We start from the raw sequence: 26765 nt of genomic DNA, 5'->3' as shown, positions 1-26765 counted from the left end.
GATTTAACTCTTGTTCAGCATGTACTAGGAGCCATGAACTGTTTAAGTTCTTTATGTTTAAGCTCTCCACAACAACTCTGTAAGACAGTACTCTTGTTATTATTGCTATTTACATATGCAGAGTTCAGGTGCAGAATGGTTCAGTGACTTGCCCAGGGACTAGAGACGGGCAGTGTCTGAGCTGGGCTCTGACCCATGCAGTCTGGTTCCAGGGTCCTTGCTTCTAACCACCATGTTATGCTCTCCAAGCATTGAGAAACCCACAGTTTCCCTGTCTGTAAAAATACTTGAAATATGTGACTTGTGTGGGGAGGATTAAGTTGACAAAATATTTACAATAACTGTACTTGACTTTTTCATTCAGCAAATACTTATTGAACACCTGTGCTAAACAAGCAGCCAGCTACTCCTCAGAACTGTCATTCTGATGGAAGAGATGGCCAGTGGACAAGTGAATACCAGGCATGCGAAGAGCTGATTAAAGTTTTGATTTAAAGAAACGCAGGATATGGGGTCTAGGAAAAGGCAGGAGAGGAGAGTTATTTTATAGAGATGTCTGAGGAAGTACTCACAAATTACGCTGTGCATGCACGCAGACATAAATGAAGTGAGAAATAAACCCTACCAGGGAAGAGCATTCGAGGTGAGTGGAATGTGGGAAGTACTCAGTGCATTCTATTCTTCCCTAAAGTACCCTCTAGCAAAAATACCACAGTGTATCTTGCTCGTCCTGAACTCAGCTTCCAGCAGTCTTATCTGAGAACTCAGAAGCAGTCAAAATTGATATTACAAATTTCACGGATACATTTTAATGCATGGGAGGAACCCTCAGACTTTCATTGAAACTACTGACTTGAGTTTTGTAAAATTTTTTAGTAAACCTCTAATTCTCAGCCCAGAGAAGTGGTAAGCATGAAGCTCAGAATAGATGAAAGAGAATGGACTTGTGATTAGGTCCCTAAAGCACAGGTGGAGTGGCGGTGTATCAGAGCCCGGCAGGATGGCAGGGAAGCCTCTCCAGGACTCGGGGATCCTGCAGGGACACTGGGCAGTTCCTGCGCTCTCTTTCCCGAGGAGGATGTCACTTTGCTGGCGCCGAGTGTTTGCAAACATTCTACTGAATGGAAAGGCGCAAGTAGTCCAAGATAGGGTGATGGAAAATACTGATGGTATTATGCCTGCATGTAAAAGAGCATTAGCAGACCAAGAATCAGCTCCATTCTCATCTCTGACAGTTTTTTCCTGATGTCATGGGGATCTATACTCATTAGAAAACCACAGGTTCAGGGAAAAACCCAAGCTGAGATAATGCTGCATGTATTTCTGCTCTGTGCAGAGACTTAACATGTTAGCTCATTTTGTATCCTTAGCTGAACAGAATCGGGAACTTATCATGCAGACCTGGAAGGGGAGGTTCCTTTCTTGCCAGTCATAACTTGCCAGACATGCTTCAGGAGAGATCTTCTTATTAATAACACCTGAACCTTGAGAAGAGTTTAAGTTGAACTTAGAATACTATTTAAGATGAGTGATGATGTATTCTTAAGAACAAGTTCTGTCTCATAGCTTTTATAAAAGTTTTGATGGTTAAACAGAGGTGAACATTATCTCGACTGTGTGGTTAACATAACCATCTGTCTTCTTCCCTGAGGGTTTGGACTCATGTGGGGTTTCACCCTAAAGTTGTAAGCACTGTTAAGAGCATTGAGTGTGAGTTGGGAGATAGCTAACCTCACAGGTTGCTGGTGACTTTCCTTTTGAAGATGTGTGGCATGAAAGATGTGGACAGAATGAATTACCAGACAGGCCTGAAAGATGATCACTTTAGCCTGATTCCTCTGCTTTAGACTTTAATGATTTTTAGCTAAGCTGGATACCTTAGTGAAAGCAAGCATATCTCCCTGTGCTCCCCATCATCCTTTCTTTACAAATGACTGACTTCCAATAAACAAAAATAGCTTGAGAGAATACCTGGGAGAGGCTCTTGCCATAGCTGTGCTTTAAAAATCATAGGTCCCATCCTTTGCTGTTAACAGGTTTTCTTCTAGCCTGAAATTTTAACTGTCCCTTTTTGATGTATTTAGAATGTTTAAAGGGAGTAACCTTTTTTCCCATTTAATATAGCATCAAGAACTATTAAATACTATGAGTTTTTTCCCCATAGTGATGACTAATTTCTAGAATTGACATGGAATAGGATCACCAAATGCTCACCTGCATGAAAAGGCATAGTTTGTATGAGAAATGTTGTCAAATTTAGCTGCTCAGGCCTATGAAATTTGGCTCCATCTTCTTTTCTTCAGTGCAACATCTTCCTTTTGTTTTCATTAGTTTTGCCATTTGACACACTTCTGAATGCCTACTATAAGCATGCCACTGTGATAACCATGATACAAGCTCACAGCGTAGTACTATGTAGTGTGTACCACTAGATATGTGCTAGATGTGGCTACGCATAGTGCACTTAGATTAATTCCTTCCTTTCTCAAAGCAAGCTTGTACATAACTGCTATTTTTAATCCACATTTTTCAGAAGAGGAAACTGAAGCACAGCCTGGCTCAGTGAGCTGACCAAGGTCCTGTAATTACTGTGTGGTAGAATTGGGTTTGACTTAGGCCATCCAGATCCAGAGTCTGTGCTGTCTCCCTGCCTCTCAGCAGGGAGGAGCTGAATACACATCTTCTAGCTCTGACAGTGACGGCAGTAAGCGGTGCTCTGGGAGCATGTGGTGGGGTCTCCTACCATGGCTGAGAGGGTGGGGGCTTTCATACACACCCCCGAAGGGCAGCATCGTGGGTGGATTGCTCTTGGCTCTCTAGGCATAAGTGAGTCCCCACAGTCCCCCTTGCACGGTTTCATGATGCCTGTACCTCTGTGTCTCATGGTGTTGCTGTTAACTTGTTTTGTCTTCCCAAGCAGATGATCCCCTCCTTGAGAGTCCTTTTGGTTATTTTTTAATTACTCCCTCTTCAACCTCAGTGCCATTCGTATAGAAGATTCTCAAAACAGGTTTGATGAATGAATGAAATTTGTCATCTGTAGATTCCTGGTTTTTCAGTGATCTCTGCTTTGGACAAACAAGCAAGCTCCCAGGCTCTCTCCCCATTGCCACTTGCTCCTCCTTCTGTGCACTCTCTGGAAGTAGCTCCTAGGATTTGCCTGGTTTGACCTCTCTTACTCCATGTGTTGTCTTGGAGTTTTCACATCACATGTTTGAACAGGGTAGTGATTATGCTTGTACTACAGTTTAGCTGTCTCCAATTTGGAAGAGATTTTTCTTCTAATTACTTAAGGCCAATGGTTTAAGTTGGCTGAGATTTCACAAAATTCTAGATCTGGTGTGCTTTTTGGGGAAGTTCCAGGGTGAAAAATGTCCTCGACTTACATGAAAGAAGAGAAGTAAAATGTTCTTTTTTTTTTTTTTTTTTTTTATTTTTAAAATTTTTATTTTAATTTTTATTAGTTGGAGGCTAATTACTTTACATCATTACAGTAGTTTTTGTTATACATTGATATGAATTAGCCATGGATTTACATGTATTCCCCATCCCACTCCCCCCTCCCACCTCCCTCTCCACCCAATCCCTCTGGGTCTTCCCAGTGCACCAGGCCCGAGCACTTGTCTCATGTACCCAACCTGAGCTGGTTATCCGTTTCACCCTAGATAATATACATGTTTCAATGCTGTTCTCCTGAAACATCCCACCCTCTCCTTCTCCCAGAGTCCACAAGTCTGTTCCATACATCTGAGTCTCTTTTTCTGTTTTGCATATAGGGTTATCGTTACCATCTTTCTAAAGTCCATATATATGTGTTAGTATACTGTAATGGTCTTTATCTTTCTGGCTTACTTCGCTCTGTATAATGGGCTCCAGTTTCATCCATCTCATTAGAACTGATTCAAATGAATTCTTTTTAATGGCTGAGTAGTATTCCATGGTGTATATGTACCACAGCTTCCTCATCCATTCGTCTGCTGATGGGCATCTGGGTTGCTTCCATGTCCTGGCTATTATAAACAGTGCTGCGATGAACATTGGGGTGCATGTGTCTCTTTCAGATCTGGTTTCCTTGGTGTGTATGCCCAGAAGTGGGATTGCTGGGTCATATGGCAGTTCTATTTCCAGCTTTTTAAGAAATCTCCACACTGTTTTCCATAGTGGCTGTACTAATTTGCATTCCCACCAACAGTGTAAGAGGGTTCCCTTTTCTCCACACCCTCTCCAGCATTTATTGCTTGTAGACTTTTGGATAGCAGCCATCCTGACTGGCATGTAATGGTACCTCATTGTGGTTTTGATTTGCATTTCTCTGATAATGAGTGATGTTGAGCATCTTTTCATGTGTTTGTTAGCCATCTGTATGTCTTCCTTGGAGAAATGTCTGTTGAGTTCTTTGGCCCATTTTTTGATTGGGTCATTTATTTTTCTGGAGTTGAGCTGGAGGAGTTGCTTGTATATTTTTGAGATTAATCCTTTGTCTGTTGCTTCATTTGCTATTATTTTCTCCCAATCTGAGGGCTGTCTTTTCACCTTGCTTATAGTTTCCTTTGTTGTGCAAAAGCTTTTAAGTTTCATTAGGTCCCATTTGTTTATTTTTGCTTTTATTTCTGAAATTCTGGGATGTGGGTCATAGAGGATCCTGCTGTGATTTATGTCGGAGAGTGTTTTGCCTATGTTCTCCTCTAGGAGTCTTATAGTTTCTGGTCTTACATTTAGATCTTTAATCCATTTTGAATTTATTTTTGTGTATGGTGTTAGAAAGTGTTCTAGTTTCATTCTTTTACAGGTGGTTGACCAGTTTTCCCAGCACCACTTGTTAAAGAGGTTATCTTTTTTCCATTGTATATCCTTGCCTCCTTTGTCGAAGATAAGGTGACCATAGGTTCGTGGACTTATCTCTGGGCTTTCTATTCTGTTCCATTGATCTATATTTCTGTCTTTGTGCCAGTACCATACTGTCTTGATGACTGTGGCTTTGTAGTAGAGTCTGAAGTCAGGCAGATTGATTCCTCCAGTTCCATTCTTCTTTCTCAGGATTACTTTGGCTATTCGAGGTTTTTTGTATTTCCATACAAATTGTGAAATTATTTGTTCTAGTTCTGTGAAAAATACTGTTGGTAGTTTGATAGGGATTGCATTGAATCTATAGATTACTTTGGGTAGTATAGCCATTTTGACAATATTGATTCTTCCAATCCATGAACATGGTATATTTCTCCATCTGCTTGTGTCCTCTTTGATTTCTTTCATCAGTGTTTTATAGTTTTCTATGTATAGGTCTTTTGTTTCTTTAGGTAGATATACTCCTAAGTATTTTATTCTATTTGTTGCAATGGTGAATGGTATTGTTTCCTTAATTTCTCTTTCTGTTTTCTCATTATTAGTGTATAGGAATGCAAGAGATTTCTGTGTGTTAATTTTATATCCTGCAACTTGACTGTATTCGTTGATTAGCTCTAGTAATTTTCTGGTAGAGTCTTTAGGGTTTTCTATGTAGAGGATCATGTCATCTGCAAACAGCGAGAGTTTCACTTCTTCTTTTCCTATCTGGATTCCTTTTACTTCTTTTTCTGCCCTGATTGCTGTGGCCAAAACTTCCAAAACTATGTTGAATAGTAGTGGTGAGAGTGGGCACCCTTGTCTTGTTCCTGATTTCAGGGGAAATGCTTTCAATTTTTCACCATTGAGGGTGATGCTTGCTGTGGGTTTGTCATATATAGCTTTTATTATGTTGAGGTATGTTCCTTCTATTCCTGCTTTCTGGAGAGTTTTAATCATAAATGGATGTTGAATTTTGTCAAAGGCTTTTTCTGCATCTATTGAGATAATCATATGGTTTTTATCTTTCAATTTGTTAATGTGGTGTATTACATTGATTGATTTGCGGATATTAAAGAATCCTTGCATTCCTGGGATAAAGCCCACTTGGTCATGATGAATGATTTTTTTAATATGTAAAACGTTCTTTTAACATTGTGAGTTAAAGAGTAAGAACAGACTATCAGGTCTTCTAGGTAAGATGATAATGATGATGACACCTACATTTATTGGGCTCGATCCATGTGCCAGGCACTTCACTAGGTATTTGTTCATGGATTATTTTATTTAGACCTCATGGCAGTTTATGAGGTGGATATTATCATTACCGTTCACATTTTAATGACATTTTGCATGCATGCATGCGTCTACGAGGCCGCTTCAGTTGTGTCTGACTCTTTGCGACCCTATGGACTGTAGCCCACCAGGCTCCTCTGTCCATGGGATTCTGCAGGCAAGAATACTGGAATGGGTTGCCATTTCCTCCTCCAGGGTACCTTCCTGACCCAGGAATCGAATCCACATCTCTTATGTCTCCTGCATCAACAGTCAGGTTCTTCTAATGTGTGTATTAGTAAGCAAGTGAGGAATTCAGGATTCTAACTTTAGGAGCATGTCTCTTAACCACTGCACTCTACTGGGAGGGATTGTCTTTGAAAATGAGGTATACTTTATCATTCCAAGGAAGAAGAGTTCCAGTCCAGGTGTTGGGATTACTGGTATCCTTCAAGGCGGAGTCATACAAATAGGTTTTGATTAGATTATAAGTATTTTATCAGATGACACCCCATCAGAAACACATTCATGACTTCATGCTTAAATACCATAGATCTCGGAGCTAAAAAGGGAAGCCTAGTCTTCCTCTAATTCAACCTAATAGGTATGGGATTCTCTTGGTGGAGAGAATGTTTTAAAATTATATTATGGTGATGGTTGCACAATCCTATGTATATACTAAAAACAGTGGATTGTACCATTCAAATGGCTGAATTGTATAGTATCTGAGTTATATCTCAATAAAACTATTTTTAAAAAGCAGTAGGTTAAATTAGAGGAAGACTAGGTTTCCCTTTTTAGCTCCTGGATTTTATAGATCTTTGATTCTTTAGTCTTAAGGATTAGATGATATAGTTCTACTTTTAATTACATTTGAAAAGGTATCTTGTTCAGAATTCCACACTGTGTTTTAATTAGTATTTTGTTTCACTACTTGATTTCCCTAATTATTTTTATCATAGCAATTAATCCAAGTTTTATTTTATGCATGATAGTCCTCATGAGACTCTGATTAACATCTGTGTATACATATTTGTTGAACCTAAAGTCTAGGATTTTCAACTCACATACAGGACACATTTTGACTTGTCTTATTTGAAATAAAACATTTCAGCAAAGAATGTAGGCCAGCATAGAAAGAAAATCTCTTCTTTCTTCTTCCTGTAATAATTCTTAAACTTTTGTACACTCTCAGGACTGTGGAAAAAAAGGGTAATTTGGGATCTAGGTTACAGTGTTGATATAAACTTTTTATATTTATGCAAGAAATATGCATCAGTAGTATTAAAATGTGACTTGGTTAAAATGCTTCTGATTCTTGGCTGGGTTTGATCATTAGTATGTGCTCATGGGGATAATATATCTGTAGACGATTATGAGTTTTAATAAGGAAAACCAAATGTTACTTAACATAGTAGTGTTTGTTCTTTCTTCCTTACTTTTATCCTTTCCTCCTTTCTTCTTTCTTTTCTTCCTCCCTCCATTCTTCACTCCATTCTTCCGTCCCATTGTTAATTTGAAGAATTTGAGGAAATTATGCTGCAGTGGGTCAGGATTCCTGGATCCATCACTGTCTGATCTAACTTCTACAAACCTCAGTTTTCTCTTAAGTGAGAGTTAGTAACCTGTCCTGTCCAGCTCCTGAGGCTGTGGTTGGCATCCACGTAGATAATCATGGGATAACAAATGGAAGAAAAACAATTAGGATTATAATTAACACAATTTATTCAGTAATTGACTTATTACTTATAGTGTAGAAAATAAAAGCAGTACAATTATAAATCTCTAGAGTTTTATTGCTTAGTTTGGGGAAAGCAAAAATATGGATTATGCAGACACCTACAGAATAAAATGGACCACATGGCACTCTAAGTCAGGAATGCTACTCACCTGGTTATTCCTACCCAGCTCACTAAAATCTTGATTTGAATGATTAGGTAGAAGCAAGAATCTATCTAGAACAAAAACTAAACAGTTTCAATTTAGACTTTTATGAAAGTGATAAGGATTTGTTATTGATGGTTGAATCCTTACTCTAATGGGAAATACACCGTGACTTATCAAAGATGCAGTGTAGAAGTAGTGTAGTGTCCCATGCCTCCTCTTAACAGCCTGCTGATCTCCCTTAACCACAGTGGTCCAACAAAGTGATTTTGTCGCAATAGGGGTCACTTTACTGTTCTTGTCCATTTTGTCTGTATTGTTCTTGACCAGTCTGCCCTCGAGCGTTTGCTTCTGCCTGCAAGCTGTGTGATGACCCAGAGCGTCTCTGTTCTCCACTGTGAGGGCTCTGCTCTGGCGGCCTCTCGGCCGGACTTGTCTCTTGCTGGATTACTGGTCTTCTTCTGTGGTTACGTACTCTATAAGCTCTGGGCATGAAGATAGCATTTTAGAAACATCCTTCACAAGAGAAGTAGCTTTCTTCTTAGAACCGGAGCTGAAATCAGATCCATGCATTTGCACAGAATCATGCACTTCCAGTGTAAAACCTCTAGGCACCCTCCCCAAGACTGTTCTACTTCAGCGCCTCTGATTTGTGTTACGAAAACACAGAATAGGCATCATGCACTCGCATAGATGCGGAATGACATTTCTGGAGTGGAATACCTGCAGAGTTTTCAAAGTGAAGATTGGACTTGAACTGAACCCTAAATGATAAGTGGGGTTTCTATAACATTGGATTGTGGAGGAGAGAGCAGGGCCTGGGAAAGGAGGGAAACACCTGAAGTAGAGCAATGGGAAAAGGACACGTGCTGAGCGGGCACGTTGGGTCCTTTGAAGGGGTGATGGGAAAATATTGAGAAACCCTGTGTTAGATACACACAGACACGCACATACACACACATGCACGCACGGGCATGAGCATATGCTGATGGCATAAGATCCAATCCAAACAAAACCCACCAGGCTCACGACTCAGACTCAAGGAAATGCCAATGTTCCTACTCAGGTCAAAGCAGGTCCCTCTTACACAGACTTTTGACCTTCAACGATTTTATGAGGCCCACCCACATTGGAGGGCTTCCGTCCCTCAAATGGTAAAGAATTTGCCTGCAACGCAGGAGACCTGGGTTTGATCCCTGGATCGGGAAGATCCCCTGAAGGAGGGCATGGCAACCCACTCCAGTATTCTTGCCTGGAGAATCCCATGGACAGAGGAGCCTGGAGGGCTATATTCCATGGGGTCCCAAAGAGTGGGACAGGACTGAGTGACTGACACTTTCACTTTCCCCCACATGGGAGGACCGTCTGTTTAACTCAGGCTACTGATTGAAAGGCGTATCTCTTCCAGAAACACTAACAGACACATCCAGAATATTGTTTGGCCAAATGTCTGAGCACCCACTGGCCCAGTTAACACATAAAATTAACCATCACAGATCAGTATCAGTGGAGTGAAATCTGTCAAAGCACCATTGCAGAGAGTTAAGGATAACAGAGAGAATGATACAAAAGACATGGACAGTTAGAAAGTTATGACAAAGCTTGATATTTCCTAAGCTTATATAGTGAGCTTATTGTTTGGTTTAATTTTTGGAAAAAGTTATTTATGTTTTGTCTCCCCTTTCAGATGGCAAATATGGAATAACCCTGTTTTTCTGCTTCTTTGTACTCTCAAACAGTAGAGTACTGTGGGGCACCTCACAGGTGCTTTCCCCAGATCGTTCTACCTAAGCTTAAGTTGAAATGCTAAGAAACTTTGGACTTAAAAAAAAGTGATATAAATGTTATCGGTTCTTTAAAGAAAAATATAAAATGGTAACCATCTCCTTATTTAATGTGAAGCATCCTTTCCCAAAGCTTTCTAAAGCCAAGCTTTGTAACTCTAGGACATCGTGACTTTGGATGTCAGATTGAGGGGTTGAGTATCAGCATGGTCTGAATATTCAACTTGGCAAGTAGAATGACCATGGCAAGTAGCAGTATGGTTACGATAGATTTTTAGAAGAGAGAAAATATTTGTACCATGAGAGTTACACAGTCCTAGCCTACTTGAGGATTCTCATTTTACCATACTCTAATAGGCTATGTGGCTGGAGAAGTTGCCCAAGTGATGACATAGACTCTGGTTTTAATCCTATATGAAGCTCATGACCACACTTTATTAGGTCAGGTTCATCTTAATGAGTAGAATGCAACTTAATATTTGGAAGTTTCAAGTGAATCCAAAAAGTCTTTTAGCTGAGTAAGTTCTACACTTAGAAAACTATGTTTATTTTCTTTTTTTGTTTATTAGAGCACTGTATTTCTTATTTTTGTGGTGCATCTCTTTAATTGCTTTGAAACAACTAATAACTTTGTGGTGGTGATCTGTTTTAATCACCTCCGATTACATAGCATTCCAAGTAGAAATGAAATTAAACTTTAAATAGCACACTTTTAGAGGATCTCTTGCTTATTTTTAAGGGGGTACAAACTTGTTAGAACAAAAAGTAACCCACACAAATGCACATAGAGCCTGAAGCGAAGAATCTTCTGAGGCTGTATACCTTTCTGAATGAGAGAATAGAGCAGAGCTTTGTTTTGCGAATGTATTTTTGAATAAAATGCTAGTACCATGGAGTCTTGAAGGAATTGCTCAAATATGAAGATGGCCTTTGCCTTTTGCTTTTAAACAGTTGTCCTCTGGCCAGCATTGGATCTTTATAAAAAATGTAGTATACTATCTTCAGATTTCATGGTAGTGCCCTTCCGTATTACCTAAAATGTACTGATTTGGATAACTTCATTCTTGGTTTTCTTTAGTGGTAAATGCTTAGCAACCAGCTCCTTAGGGGTGGTGGGGAAAAGGGCTGATCTGTAGCATTTGCCATTATCCAGCTTCATGGAAGCTGGTCCAAGCCATCCCCAGCGTGACACTGGCTTCCCTGTATTATTTGTCTTAACACCTAAATACCACCACTCACAACACATGAAATCCGTCTCCCTCCTGCCCTACCCCCCCCCCCCCCACCCCGCCTTGAGCTAACGTTGATGTCTGGAGTGTTGGGAATGCTTTACTTCTCCATATCTACTAACTGATCAGCTGCTTCCAGGACGCTAACCCAATGCCTTGTGTCCCTGCTTTTCTCTTCTATCCACTTTAGCTCTCTGATCATAACAATTTAACAAAATAACTTTCTTTAACTTTTTTGTGATTGATACAGATGTCATGAGATATTTAGGACCACTCATTCCTTCAAATGAACCAAATGGTAGAAAATGTTAGCATGACTGTGTTTTACTTATAATAAGCTATATCACTCAGGCCTTTTCATCTATTATTTGGTAACAGATCTGTCTGGGATACAATATAGAGAAAATAATAGCATGTTTATTCCTCATAATTGGGGAAATGCTCTAGAGGGGACCAGGAGCTGAGAGGAGATTTATATTTTGGAAGGGAGAGAATGTGTGAGTAAATTAAAATCTTTATAAAAATTAGATTACAATTAACTTTTTTGAGCATTTTAAGATTTTATAGAGTTGATAAGCTAGAAGTTAGAACAGATTCAGTGTGTAGCACTTCTAATCTTTGAATTGTTGTTCTTTTAGGGAAAGAAAGAAGCTCTGATGTCTGTCTTTCTGTAGCATAGTTACAAGTGCTTTTTGTTTTATTTTGTTTACATGGTCTTTTAATATGGATTCCTGGTTTGGCAAAATGTTAACTGGAAACAATTTCAAACTTCTGTGACTTAGATTTGTTGAGCCTGAGGTTGGTATTTCTTCACAAATACTGATGGCTTTTTCTTTTCTTAAAATAATAGAAGCTTAAAAAAAGAATTGTGTAAAGAGAGAAGTGTATTTTGTTTGGCCTCCCTAAAATACCACTTGGCTCCAAACAGCTCATATTTTCTGACTCTGACCATGCCCTGAAGCAGTGAAAGGGTAGAAGTTTTTAAAATGAGATTTGAATTTGGATATTTGCATTCCTTTCAGTTTTTTATTATATTGTTAGTTCTAGTTGGTCCAGCACAGGGAAGCTTGAGTGAATTTCCTTAATGAAACTTAACAGTAGAGACTCTATGTTATTCAAAATTTGCTTAGCTAGTGGCTAATCTGAAAAAGATTCATTTTTTTTGATACAATTGCTTTTTCTATGTGGTCTGCATTCTCAACATACTGTTTACTCAGGCAGTATTTATTAATACAGGGTAGAAAACTTCATAAATAAAGGCAGACCACTCAAGAATGACATAAAAAGTGACCCAAATTAAAGTAAAAAGAGAAAAAAAAAGTAGTCAACTTTGTTACTGACTTGAGCTACTTAGGCTATCCTGTGGGAACATGATCCACTTTTATGGCATAATTGATTTGTGCATCACAAATAGAAATGGCAGGCCTAAATTTTGGGTGGTATTTGTCAATGCTTTCCTCTTCATGTTAAAGTAGGATACGTTTTCCACAGCTCAGCTGGGACTTGAGTCTTCTCCTTTATGTGGATGTACCAGAGCACTGTCCAGGGTCACACAGTTAATGCCAAGAGCTCAGGCACGTGCTGGGGAAGGAGCTTCTGGCGCTGCCCTTCGCCAGGGCTGGTGCACTGGGCTGGTCAGCGTTGAGAGTGAATGTTATTGTCGGCCTAATTCAGTGAATATGTACATGTTTTTCTAAACTCAAGTATTATGTGAGGTGTGAAGAGAGTGAGAACATCATCAAAAGGAAAAACAGGAGGAAGAAAGAATGGGAAAAAGAAGAAACAAGAAGAGAGGGGGGAAGGAGGCACTGCTCATGGGCCTTGGAGTCAGGAAGCTGGATTCAAATCTCAGCTTTATACTTTCCCAACCCTACGTTTCACTTACACCTCGAACCATTACCCAACTGTATTAAAGGTGAACAACAGTAAGACATCATTATTTATAAGATAATGAAAAATCTTATTTATAATGGTGGTGGCTGGCTTATGTGTTCGTCTGTGCTGAGACGGTGCATCAGTTAGGATTTGGTATGGCTACCCTGCGACAGAAACCTATACAAAGTTTAACATGCAAGATTTTACTCTCTCGTATGAAGAAGTTCAGAGGTAGGCAGTCTGGGTTTTAGGGTGGTTCCTTAAACTGTGAGAGCCCCAGCTGCTTACAGTCTTTGGCTTGGCCACTCAGTCTTACTAAAGCCAAACTCTTCAAGGTTCAGTATGGTTGCTGGAGCCGTGTATGGTCCGCATCTTTGTCTTAGGAAGCTGAATGGATGAGCAGAAGGAGGCCTTCACCTTGTGAAAATCTCCCTGTGAGGAGGTTGTCCGGAAGTGTCACGTGGCATCCTGTTTACAGCTCATGGGCCAGGACTTAATCTAGGCCACACAGAGCTAGAGGGAGCCTGGGAAGTACAGTTTTACTGGCTCTCCATGTTCTTTTTGAGGTTGGTGTATAGACTGTAGGGAGAAAAATTATGATCTTTAGAGAAATGTCTCAGAAGTTAAAACTATTATTAGTAATAATGATAGTAATAATAATAAGTCACATTTAAGGGGTCACAGACACTATGTTCAAAAATTTATATGAACCATCTCATTTTACCTTTGTTTGATGTAGGCGTTACTGCCCCTATTTAACAGAAAAGAAATTGTGGTTTAAAGAAGTTAAGTAGTTTGCCCCAGGCTATGTCACTAGTAAGCGGTGGAGCTGGGGTTCAGACCCAGGCTGTCTTCCTGGATCTCAAGCATGTAATCACTGCTTACTGTTGACTTCTCAGGTTTTGACTTGGTAGTTGATACATGTCCATTTGGGATATTTTGAAAGCTTCTGTCTTATTTGTGGTTTTGTAGTCTTTAGTTCCCCACATGTTTTACCCAGCACATACACACACACTTCTCTCATTTATTTTTCTCAAGCTTGTCAGTCTTTCTATGCTTATGTAAAAAAAAAAAAAAAAACTGTGATTTTTAATACTTGGTTAGTTCATTGTCATTTGTCTTCTTGTATTTTGGTCAAGAGTCTGCTTTTCAAGTTTTTGGAAGTTTATTTTCTGAGCACCCTCTTTCTGATAGCCCTAAAAGCTATCAGAGAGAACAGGGTGAGTAAGGAGTCCCTACCCTGAAGGCATTTACAGTATAATTCTTTAGAGAATGGATTTTAGACAAGCCTCTTAACATCAAATTATGCTGTGACACTCCATGTAAATCACAGCTGACCTAGATGTACACACCCATTTGTCCTTACAATTACAGGTGCATCATTGTTACCTCTAAATGGCCACCTGCACCTTCAAAACATGCCCAAGAAATTAGGTAGAGTAAGTAGGCAATTCTGTTTTCATACTCTTTGCATTTTCCCCTTAGCATCGTTCATATTATTGTTGTAAGTAATAACAGCTTAATCTTCTTAAAGATGATGTGAGATTGATATGGTATTATTTTGAAATGTCTACTTGTAAAAATAATTGAATTTCTATTTTATGACATTTTAAATAGTGGCAGAAGTAATATCCAGATGTTGATTAGAAGCTCAAATCAAACAGGAACTGGTGTCACATTTGAGACCAGAGTCTGTCAATACAAACCTGTGTAGGGTTTACAATTGATGTATTTTTTTTTTTTAACAGGATCAGGGAAGTAAGACATTCCATCTGGTAGGTTATGAAAAAAGGGAACATGACTCAGGGATATAAGGTTGATGACACCATCTCCTACACAACTTCCATTTAGTCTAATCTTTGTACCTGGAAATCAGACATTGAGAAGAGGGCCAACAAGGATTCTGGTTCTCGTTATTTCTCTGCTTTGTTTCTTGTGCACTTTCGCTTAAAGTTATTTTTTAAAGAAGTCATTTTCTGCCTATTTGGGAGCTACTTACAAATTATTGTGCCGTTTCCTGATTTTGTATCTATAGAAACATTTTGTTTCATAATGGAAAGGTGATTTTTTTAATTGGCATAAATATACCAGCTGCCCCTGGGATTTATCTAGATGTATTCTTTCCTAGTCTTTAAGGTATAGTACTTTTTTAAAGGAGCTCCGTCAGTTTGAGTTGTCAGTTCTATTTTGCTTAGGTTATTTGGCATATAGCTTGTGTCCTGACATTTTAATCAGTAATGAGTTTCCAGGTTTTCCTAATAGTCCTTTTTATCTTTGATGACCTAATTAACTTTACCTGTTCGTGGAAAACTTACATTTTTAATTGTCCTTGAGATAATGGGCTTCATAATTGCCTTGAATGAATTTTTCTTTGAAAACTTACTACCATTTTGTTCTTACTGATAATGAAAAATAGCTCTTCTGAAGAGCTTTAGAATTAAAAAGAATTTTTAAAGGCCTGTCTACATTGCTTGCAGACTTTAATACTGCAAAACTGAGGGAAATGGCTTGTGCTCATTCATGATTTCCTGTCACTAGGGATTCTGCAGTAAATGTGTCAGACATGGTTTCCTCCCTCCTGTCACGTTATGGGGGAGAAATGTTTGTTATGAATGGGAGAGAGAGGGAGACCTGTTTTTATAAGAAATCTGCAGCCCAGAGAACTTAAGTGACTTGCCCAGAGTCATTGAACATTATAGAATTTAGATGACTAAACTGGAAGAGCAAATAAGGAGACTTTAAAGAGTCTTAGAAAAGTGACCGAAGGGTTGGAATCTTTTATTTTTTTTTTAGATAACAGGTACCCAGTAGAGGCTTTGGATTGGAGTGGAGGTATAGTCAAAGCTTTTAGAAAAATATATTCTCACAGTGAGGTGCCAGCTCAGTGACTCAAGGTTGTTAGAGATGGGAAACGACCAAGAAACTATTAATAACTTTACATTTAAGAGAAAGTCCTGAAATAATGGAATCAGTGGTAGCCAGACTGGGATGGGACAAATAGAGGAGACTCTATATTGGGGAAATGGGGGGAGGACTTGGTAGCTGATTGCATCAAAGGAAAAGAGAAGTTAATGATGTTTGAAAGAAGAACTGGTAATATCCCGTAGCAGTATGCACTTGGCATCAGTTAAGAGAAGCCCAAATGTCCAATCAGGTGATTTTTTTCTAAGATCCTAACTTTGACGACTGTCTCTTAAGAGTATTTGCTAAACACGGGGACCGTGTTCCTTCCTGCTGTCTTCACTCTGAATCCAGTCTAAGCGTTGCTCCTGTGTTCTGGTCTGTCCTGAGGGAGGAAGGAGTAATTCTCCCGAAGATTTGAAATTACGAGAAAACAGAGCGAAGGTTATTGCTCCAAAGTGGGTCTCTCCCCGAATGTGTGAAACAATAGGACCCGTCTGTGGCTTGTGCGGACTGTTGACCCGGTGGATTGCTTCCTAGGCGTTTTTTGTTGACCACAACTCCCGGACCACCACCTTCATCGACCCCCGGCTCCCGCTTCAGAGCAGCAGACCCACGAGCGCGCTGGTGCATCGGCAGCACCTCACCCGGCAGCGCAGCCACAGCGCCGGCGAGGTGAGTCCCTGCGGGCCGCTGGCCAGTTGGCGGGCCGGGCGCAGGGCTGGGGTTCCTTGAAGGCTGCGGGGCCCTTCCTTACCGCCTTGTCTTCCTAGTCTGAGACCGTCATTTGGAGGCTGAGAAGCACTGGGATGTTGACAGGGCTTCTCTGGGAACAAATAGAACCTAAATTGCAAGTTTAAAAGTAGGACATTAGAGGAAAGGCTGAAGAAATTAGATTTTTTTTTTTTTTAAAGTTCAGTGGGTGATGAGAGAAGATTCACAGTGCAATATAGTGTTCAAGAGAGGGTAGTGGTGGGCCCTTTGGCGCACCCGAGAGCAACTTCATAGGAAGAAATGAACGTGACTTTTGCTCGGTCACTCAGTTGGGTCTGACTTTTTGCGACCCCGTGGACTGTAGCCTGCCAGGCTTCTCTGTCCCTGAGATTTTCATTGGGGATTAAAATTGGGTTAAAGGTAGGGAAGTTTCTTAAGTGAGGATTGCTGGATTAGATGAAAATCTCCGGCCTCGGCTATGAGGTTGTGATCCTCTCTAATCTTCTTTAAACTTAGGGTCTATCTGAGAGTTGATTTCTGTGCCCAGAGAAAAGGGGCAGAATTCAGTATTAAAAGGTCTACTGTGCTGCTTTGCAGTGGCCCCTGGTAACCACATGAGGGCTCTCCAATAACCTAATGAAAAAAGAATAGAAAAAAGGAATACTCTGTTTCCCCTTTTCAGTAGCAGGTTAAATAAATAAAAGAGGAATGCTTTATGTCAAATATTTTCTCCTCAGTACAAAAACAAGAGGGCAGTAGAGGGTGAGGTGGTTAGGTTGCATCACCAACTCAGTGAACATGAATTTGAGCAAACTCCAGGAGACAGTGAAGGACCCAAGAGCCCTGTACACGTACATGGAGTTGCCAGAGTCAGACATGGCTTAGCGACCCAACAACGGCAACAATAGACTTGTGCTTTGAATCTCCTATATCATCACTTTATATACATTGTTTCTAAAAATTCCCTTAGACAAGTAGAATTAAGATTCTTTTCCTGCATTCCTTTTCCATGTTATGTCTATGAGCATATCATCTTTTCAGTATTAAATTTTATGTTAAATATTTTTGTAGCTTCTATTATAAGAAAAGATTATTAATGCAATAAATAACTGGATTTGATTTACCAGAATTCCACTCTTAGAATTTCCCCTCACGATTTACATACTGGCTCTAAGGATCATGTGTGTTTGCTGGTTAAAAGTGCAGAGGTAGATGAATACACATAAGAAGCTCATATAAAAATGATATATAAATATATTGCAGGATGAGGTATGCACAAAAATATGTATGTTTTATGAGTAGCTAATAAATCTCTACCTGGCTGTCATATAAACCATTAGTGGTAAACTGGACGATGCTAATACATTCACCTCTCACCTTTGGACTTTGTACATCATATGTAGCATATTAGGCCCTGCCTGCTTTTATCACACAACCTGTGCCCTTTAGACCCTTGCCTTATCTCCACTTCACGATATGACGCTGACTTTCAGTCTGATCAGGACAGCGTGCACGAGATTAGTAACTTATATTTTCTTTCAACTCCTCTGCCTCAGAACTTGAATTATTTTCATGGTCTAGTAGTAAGGATACTAAGGTCCACCTTAAAATTTGAATGAAGATTTTTCTTCTTATGGATGGAAACTGGGTGGGACTAAGATGACCCTATAAAGCCTCAGCATTTAGCCTCAGCACTGTTAAACCTTTGAGGTGAATGTGCCTTCTGGCCCACTGTTGGAAGCACGCACATCCTGCAGTAATTGCACATCTGTCGTGGCTTGCCCACAGTCTGATGGTCTGGTTTGAAGAAGCAGGATGTCAAGAAGAACTTTGGCTATTCCAGGAAATGATGACACAAGTCAGCTTCCTGACGGGACTGAAAGTATATATTGGTAGATTGAAACGATAAGTTTGGTGAATGACGAACAAGGTATGGTTAATGATCGGAATCTCATATATATATATATATATATATATATATATATATATTTATAGGCTTCATTTCTCAAAGCAATAACTCAAGAGAAGTGGAGTGGGAAAATTCTAGTTACATTCACAAGTCTTCCCAGCCATTCTCTTAGACTCATTTAGCAAATATTCCGGGTAGTAGAAATTTGGGTATCTCGAATACTTATTGAACACCAGTAGTGTAGAATCCCAGGGATGGGGTCGCACAGAGTCGGACACGACTGAAGTGACTTTGTAGCAGCAGTGTAGAAATGTGTTTAATGTGAGGTATGCAAAAAAATGACATGTGTCCCTGTGTTCTTACTAAGGAGAGAATGTATAAAAATAACTGTAATCCAGATGAATAACAATACAAGTGAAAAGTGCTTTATAGACTGTTAATAATGGCAGCTGCTTTAAAAATGTCCCCCAAGTGCTATGGCAGTCAGAGAAGGTGGCATTTGACCTCAGCTTGAAGGGAAGGGAAAGCTTTATCGAGGAGAGGCTCTGAACTGTACTTTGAAAAATGAGTGAGAACATTTTGAAGGATAAACAGGCAGTGAAGGACAGGGACAGCGTTTCCACTTTAGGGTCTTTGGAAAAACCCTCACCAAACACCTGACTGAAGCAGTGTGATAAAATGATTGTGAGGCTTTGAGTGGGTAGGAGTAGAAACTGTATTTTAAAAGTACATATTTATTAAGTAGTGCCAGGAAAACTGGACAGCTACATATAAAAGAATGAAATTTGAATACTTCCTAAAAACATACACAAAGATAAACTCAAAGAAACTGTAAAACTCTTAGAGGAAAACATACATAAAACACTCTTTGACATAAATCACAGCAAGGTCCTCTATGACCCACCTCCTAGAGTAATGGAAATAAAAACAAAAATAAATAAACAGGGCCTAATTAAACTTAAAAGCTTTTGCACAGTGAAGGAAACTATAAACAAGGTGAAGAGAAAATGCTCACAATGAGAGAAAATAATAGCAAGTGAAACAACTGACAGAGGATTAATCTCCAAACTATACAAGCAACTCATTCAACTCAATACCAGAAAAACAAACGGCCCAATCCAAAGGTGGGCAGAAGTCCTAAACAGACATTTCTCCAAAGAAGACATACAAAAAAAAAAAAAAAGAAGAAGAAGAAGACATACAGATGGCTAACAAATCCATGAACAGATGCTCAATATCACTCATTATTAGAGAAATGCAAATCAGAACTACAATGAGTATCACCTTATACCAGTCAGAATGGCCATCATCGAAAAATTGCAAACAATAAATGCTGGAGAGGGTGTAGAGAAGAGGGAATCCTCTTGCACTGTTTGTGGGAATGCAAATTGATACAGCCACTATAGAGAACAGTATAGTTAGTTCAGTCACTCAGTCATGTCCAACTCTTTGTGATCCCATGAACTGCAGCAGGCCAGGCTTCCCTGTCCATCACCAACTCCTGGAGTTTACACAAACTCATGTACATCAAGTCGGTGATGCCATCCACCATCTCCTCCTCTGCCACCCCCTTCTCCTCCTGCCCTCAGTCTTTCCCAGCATCAGGGTCTTTTCCAATGAGTCAGTTCTTTGCATCAGGTGGCCAAAGTATTGGAGTTTCAACTTTAGCATCAGTCCTTCCAATGAATATTCAGGACTGGTTTCCTTTAGGATGGACTGGTTGGATCTGCTTACTGTCCAAGGGACTCTCAAGAGTGTTCTCCAACACCACAGTTCAAAAGCATCAATTCTTTGGTGCTCAGCTTTCTTTATAGTCCAACTCTCACATCCATACATGACTACTGAAAAAACCATAGCTTTGACTAGAGAGACCTTTGTTGGCAAAGTAATGTCTCTGCTTTTTAATATACTGCCTAGGTTGGTCATAGGTTTTCTTCCAAGGAGCAAGTGCCTTTTAATTTCATGGCTGCAGTCACCATCTGCAGTAATTTTGAAGCCCAAGAAAATAAAGTCTATCACTGTTTCCATTGTTTCCCCATCTGTTTGCCATGAAGTGACAGGACCGGATGCCATGATCTTAGTTTTCTGAATGCTGAGTTTTAAACCAACTTTTTCCACTCTCCCCTTTCACTTTCATCAAGAGGCCCTTTAGTTCCTCTTCACTTTCTACCGTTAGGGTGGTGTCATCTGCATATCTGAGGTTATTGATATTTCTCCTGGCAATCTTGATTCCAGCTTGTGCTTCATCCAGTCCAGCATTTCTCATGATGTACTCTTCATATAAGTTAAATAAGCAGGGTGACAATATACAGCCTTGATGTACTCCTTTCGCAATTTAGAACCAGTTTGTCATACCATGTCTGGTTCTAACTGTTGCTTCTTGACCTGCATACAGTATAGAGATTCCTTAAAAACTAGGAATAAAGCTACCATATGACCCAATATCCCACTCCTGACCATCTACCCTAAGGAAACTGTAATTGAAAAAGACTCATGTACCCCACTGTTCATCACAACACTATTTACAATAGCTAGGACATGGAAGCAACTAGATGTCCATTGACAGATAAATGGATAAATAAGTTGTGGTACATATATACACAGTGGAATATTACTCAGCCATAAAAAGGAACACACTTGACTCAGTTCTAGTAAGGTGGATGAACCTAAAGCCTATACAGAGTGAAGTGAGTCAAAGCGAAAGACAGATATTGCATAAGTAACACATGTATATGGAATTTAGAAAGATGTTAGTCGTGAACCTGTCTGCAGGGCAGCAGTGGAGACGCACACATAGAGAACAGACTTGAGGACATGGTGGGGAAGGAGAGGGTGGGATGAATTGAGAGAGTAGCATTGAGATATATTTACTGCCGTATGTAAAATTAGATGGCCAGTGGGAATTTGCTGTATGATGCGGGGAGCTCAGATCTGGTGCTCTGTGATAACCCAGAGGGTGGGATGGGGTGGGAGGTGGAGGGGAGCCTCAGGAGGAGGTTGGTTGATTCATGTTGATATATGGCAGAAGCTAACACGATATTGTAAAGCAGTCATCTTCCAATTAAAAATAAATTAACTAAATTTTAAAAATATAAAAATAGAACAAAAACTCATTAAAAAATAAATGTACAAATTTATAAATCCAGGAAGTTATTTTGCCTCTTGCTCTCTTTAACTCTCTCATGTGATTGTTCTACTGTTGTCATGAAAGACTTCTGTAACGGAGGGGTCGGGGTGGGGGAGCGGTTTCTAAAACAGAAGCTAAAGCAGTGTTAGAGTTTTCTGGTAAGACTATTAATGGGCGTTTTTGTTTATCTACTTGTATATATGAGTTTCTAAGTCTATAGTAGGTAAAAAACTCATTCCGGCTGGGGCAACCCTATTTAGCTCCTCCACACCTGCTGTGATTAGCTTGCTGGTGTGGGAGGTTCAAACCAGAAAGAGCTGTTGCCTGAGGGCACTAATAAGCACGTAAAATTGCTTCTGAGGAGATAACGCCCAACTCAGAACCCCTCACGAAGACTGCCCCTCTTCAGCTCCTCCTCTGCTGAGGCCCGGGGTCCCCTGGCCTGCTTGGCCAAAAGAAGGTATACCCTGGCACTGCCCCAGTGAGTTCTGCGGCACCCAAGTATTCTCTCTCATACATTGTTGCAGGTCTGTGTTCTGTCAGGTAGAAGGTATTCAGAGGAACATGTATTCAACATCTACATCCCCTTAGGCATATTGAGCTCCTTCTGTATGCTTGGTCAGTTGTCACAGCCCTGGCCTCTCTCAGGGACATGGATACCCCAACCCCTGCCCCCAATTCAGCAACTGAAGCAGAGCTTTTGAGAGTCCTGTGTCCGCCCTTCCAGCTAGCCTCTGTTCTAATCAGTTGGTACTTAGCAATGCTTCTTGTCAGTATTCTGAACGACTTGGCTTAGGATTCCTTTGTAAAGTACTCTAGGATTTAGTGTAGAACATAAACACTGCTTGTGTTTGCAGGTAGGAGAAGATTCTCGACATGCCGGACCACCAGTTCTTCCCAGGCCGTCGAGTACATTCAATACAGTCAGCAGGCCACAGTACCAGGACATGGTTCCAGTGGGTATGTCCTCTCTTCCCAAAAGTGTTTGCTTTCATATCAATGTGTACTATTCATTCTCTGTTGATACTTCCCTATTGTCAGCCTGCTACATTTGCTCTGCACCAAGGAACAGTTGCATTATCCCTAAAAAACTGATTGGAGTATCGAACACTTAAGTTCTGTAAAATCCTGTAGGCTGAGAATTTTTATACTACTCTGCCTTTTCCGTGCAAAGTCTTTATGCTAGATTCTTGAAGTTAAGGAAAAATAGGTTGTTACAGCAACTGGATTGTGTGACCATTTTAAATTAGGCATTCGGACCAATATTTATTTAATATATATCTAATACTTGAGACAGAGTTTAAATGGCGTGTGAGTCTGTAGTAGTAATGATGGCACATTCTTAAGGGGCTTTGTGGCAAATTCAAGATAGCAAAAGCCGCCAAAATTGTAAAATAAAAATAAATGAATACAAGCCAGTAGGCCTAAAGAATAATTTGAGTTGTTAGTAAAATGATGAGGTTGAATTAGATCAGTTTTCAAACCTGGAGCCCCTAAGGCAGGTGGAATAGATAGGCTGGCAAATGGGCTGTTCCATCTTCAATTTGAGCAGCTCTTCATTTGTCTGGTTTTATCTTAAAATTTTTATTTTTTAAAGAAAGATTTACCATTAAATATAATGCAGTGCGCATGTCCTAAAGAAGTTTCAGAACCACTGAGAACCACTTCTACTCAGAAGAAATCCTGAGTAGCAATCAAATAGTCTATATTTTATTGTATAATTACTAATTTGATGCTAAATACTGCATATAGAACTTTAAAGTACTATAAAATTGTAATTTAAAAATTATCTAGTCTCTGATCTTAGATGAAATGTAAAAATCTAGTGATAAGATTTCAACTATAAAAGTATGTTTATTATTTATATATGGTGAAAAGTGCAGTTAGGACACTTTGAGTTCGATAATGAGATTCCATTTTAGCAGATAGTATTTTTTAAAATTTCATTCACATTTAACTAAAATAAGCTTGATGTAGTTAAACTTTGACGTGGCAGATGACTCAAGAATTATGTTTCTTTTGACTGATATTCTTTTTAAGTAAGGCATGTTTCTTGATCATATTTATGAACACAAGAGTATTAACTGACTAGAATCTCTGGTGTTTGAGGATTCAGATCCTCTGTTCTGTGATTTAAATGTATCTGTATTTTGGATTAGAAATAGATATGTAATCAAGATGAATTATCTTATGTGAGCAAGTTAGTTTTCTTGATAAAAGAATATTAGCAGAGCCTTTAATAAATTTTAATTACATTTAAAATTTCTATAGACATTAGCCAGCCTTGACTATGATATAGGTTTTCCTTTTAAAATATTATGTACATAATTGATGATGCTGGTTGTATTGTAACTGTTGCTGTGGTTGATTTGGTAAAGAGCTACCCTGTGACTTAGTGGCATTTATTTCCACCTAGAATTTGGGAATGGCTTGCCTCTGCATTTCAGTAGTTGCTGTTGGCAGCTCTTGCATTTTAGCAACTCTTGCCCTGCCTCTTTACCCCTGTGGGTGGCTGACCTTTAATCAGAAGATGGTTTTCCATTCCTAGCAATTGCTCATGAGGTGATTTTAGTAAGCAGTAGCAATAAGTCTCAGTATCTAGAATCAGTATTAGTGTCAGTATCTAGAATCTTGTTGATGATCTCATCTTGCAATTTGATAATAAATATGGCTCATCAAATGAGTTTAATGAGTGCTTAAATCAAGCATACCTAACATCTAAGTCCAATGCTCATTGACAGGACAGACACAGATTGGAGTTTAGTTATCTGTAGTGGTTCTAAGGTCTTTCTTGGTAGCTCAGATGGTAAAGAATCCGCCTGCAATGCAGGAGGCCCTGGTTTGATTCCTGGGTTGGGACGACCCCCTGGAGAAGGGCTAGGCTACTCACTCCAGTATTCCTGGCCTTTCCTGGTGACTCAGACGGTAAAAAGTCTGCCTGCAATGAGGGAGACCTGGGTTCCATCCCTAGATTATGGAGAACCCACTCCAGTGTTCTTGTCTGGAGAATCCCCATGGACAGAGGAGCCTGGTGGGCTGCAGTCCACGGGGTCGCAAAGAGTCAGACACAACTGAGCGACCAAGTCCAGCACGGCTCGGGGGCTCTAAACTATGGCTCTGAGCACAGGAAATATTAATCAGGAGAACAAAGGAAGTCTGGCTTTATGTGAATAAAACTAACAGCAGATTTTAAATATTGTTACTTACTATATAAATGTGTGTGTGTATATATATATTTTTTTTTTTTTTTTTCAGCTTACAATGACAAGATTGTTGCATTTCTGCGCCAGCCCAACATCTTTGAAATTCTGCAGGAGCGTCAACCTGATCTTACCAGGAATCACTCACTCAGGTAGCCAAAATATTGGTATTTGATTCAAGTTGCATAAGCCCCAACCATGAAATCTTCAGTAACACTGATAATCGTCTTGGAAATTCACTTTTATTTTCTGTCATTCTGAACAAAGGCACAAATACTTTGTCACCAATAGCAGATCAGTGTGGTCCTGGCTTTTCTCTGTTAAGCATGAGAATTGAATGAAATTGACTAAAGAATCTAGAACCATCTTTAAAGAATGTGAAAAAAAAAATAAAATTTCACAGCCAAGAATGCATCCTAGATGTGTAGATTATAATGAATATAATAAGACACTAACTATTTGGATGTAGCATGAATAAGCAAAAGCAGAATAATGTTTATTTAACTGAGACTTACAATATCTTAGACTTGGTAGTGACATTTCTCCATAATAAAAACACAGTGGAACTCAAGAAAGAAATCTGATCCTCTCCAGAATCCAGCATTCACCTGTATGACCCCTCTCTTCTAAACAACTCTTCAGTGCGTCATGCTTCAAACCCAGTTTTACTTTCCTGAATACATGCTGTTCCTTTTCCCTGGCAAGCTCTTCTGTGTGTGGCAAGATCTTTCTTTTTCAATTCAGTGTGAGATGCCCCCCCTGAAGCCTTTCGGCTCCATGCTGGAGTCTCACTCTCATGATGTAGCCTTGTCTTTCTTTTTGGTGTGCTCAGCATCAGATAGGTGGAGATGGAAGGAATTGGGAGTTTCTGCTGAAATCCTGCATAACCCAAAGCCCATTTAGTCTACGTGCCACTTTTAACGGCAAAAATATGTTTGCCCAGTGGTGCCATCCTGGCCCATGACAGTTCTCAAATACTGCTCCACTAAGTTGTGTGGAACTGTTTTTGTCGGTATTACTGCGGAGTTTTATAAAGTCCAAAATGCCAGGTCTGGCTTCCCCCAACTTATCTCCCTTCTCTGAATTTATGCCCTCTATACTCCCATGCCCTGCCCAGGAATTTAATTCAGGAGGTCTAGATAAAGTTCAGGCATTTAATTTCCTAAAACTTCTCCATATAATTTCAATGGCACATCCAGGTGTAATAGCCTCTGATCTAGACGTTAATTTGATCGTTAATTATTTAATGTATCAAGCTGTTCTTCCTACTATTTTGGTTATGTGACTTTTGTGCTTTGACTTTTGAAGTCCTTATGCTTTATTTTCCAATTAGATTATAAGCTCCTTGCAAATAGGGATCTTATCCAATTCATTATTTCTCCTTCCTTACTGCTAAAATATCTAGTAACATTTTGCAAATATAGTGAATATACATATATGTTGGTATGGAGATAAATTCCCAAATATCCTTCTTATGATGTTCTTAGTCTCTTGTATCTTAAAAGTCATCATTAAAACTTTCTAAAGTTTTTAAAGGCTAAAACTTCACATAATTTCAAGTATAATACTACTAATGTTGCTTATATAGAAATCCTGTTTTCACGTAGTTAACTAACATCTAACTCAGGTAATCAGTGCTTTCCCCAACTTGACAAGCATGCTGTTCTCAGTCAGGAAGAATTATAAAAATTATACAAGCTGTCATTTTGTGTATTTTATATTATAGCGTCTACTCAGCAACCCATGGGCCTCTAGAGAGTCTTCTGTAAAAATAACATTGCAGAAATGAGCCCCTCAGTTCTATAATGAGAGATCTTAGAGGTTCTGGGCTGCAAAGCAAAACAAACAAACATACAAACAAAATCCCTCCTCTTTTGCAAATCAGAAAATAGGGAGAACTCTGTTTTCTCTCTTTACCATCTTCAGCTCCAACCTGCTCCTCCCCTCACTTCTAGTCAATATTCATTCCTCTGAAAGAACCCTGTCCCAACAAAAAAGAACAAGAAAAAGGAAACTCACAGAATTTTCCACTTTTGCTCTACAACT

At 39.5% G+C, this 26765-nt stretch overlaps 1 protein-coding gene across 5 annotated transcripts in view; it reads left to right on the top strand.

Moving 5' to 3' along the window:
* HECW2 (HECT, C2 and WW domain containing E3 ubiquitin protein ligase 2) overlaps nt 1–26765 on the top strand; it is a 420734-nt gene that overhangs the window by 319091 nt on the left and 74878 nt on the right. For all 5 annotated transcript variants that reach the window (XM_070458479.1, XM_070458478.1, XM_070458476.1 and 2 more), the window contains 3 exons: nt 16310–16444; nt 22377–22479; nt 24775–24871. In XM_070458479.1, the coding sequence (XP_070314580.1) occupies nt 16310–16444; nt 22377–22479; nt 24775–24871 (335 nt within the window). The remainder of the gene's footprint in view (nt 1–16309; nt 16445–22376; nt 22480–24774; nt 24872–26765) is intronic.

This window comes from Odocoileus virginianus, chromosome 30 (genome assembly GCF_023699985.2).
Source record: "Odocoileus virginianus isolate 20LAN1187 ecotype Illinois chromosome 30, Ovbor_1.2, whole genome shotgun sequence".
NCBI classification, from domain to species: Eukaryota; Metazoa; Chordata; class Mammalia; order Artiodactyla; family Cervidae; genus Odocoileus; species Odocoileus virginianus.
The sequence above is the reverse complement of the archived record's forward strand: the minus strand, read 5'-3'. Positions and strand labels throughout refer to the sequence as shown.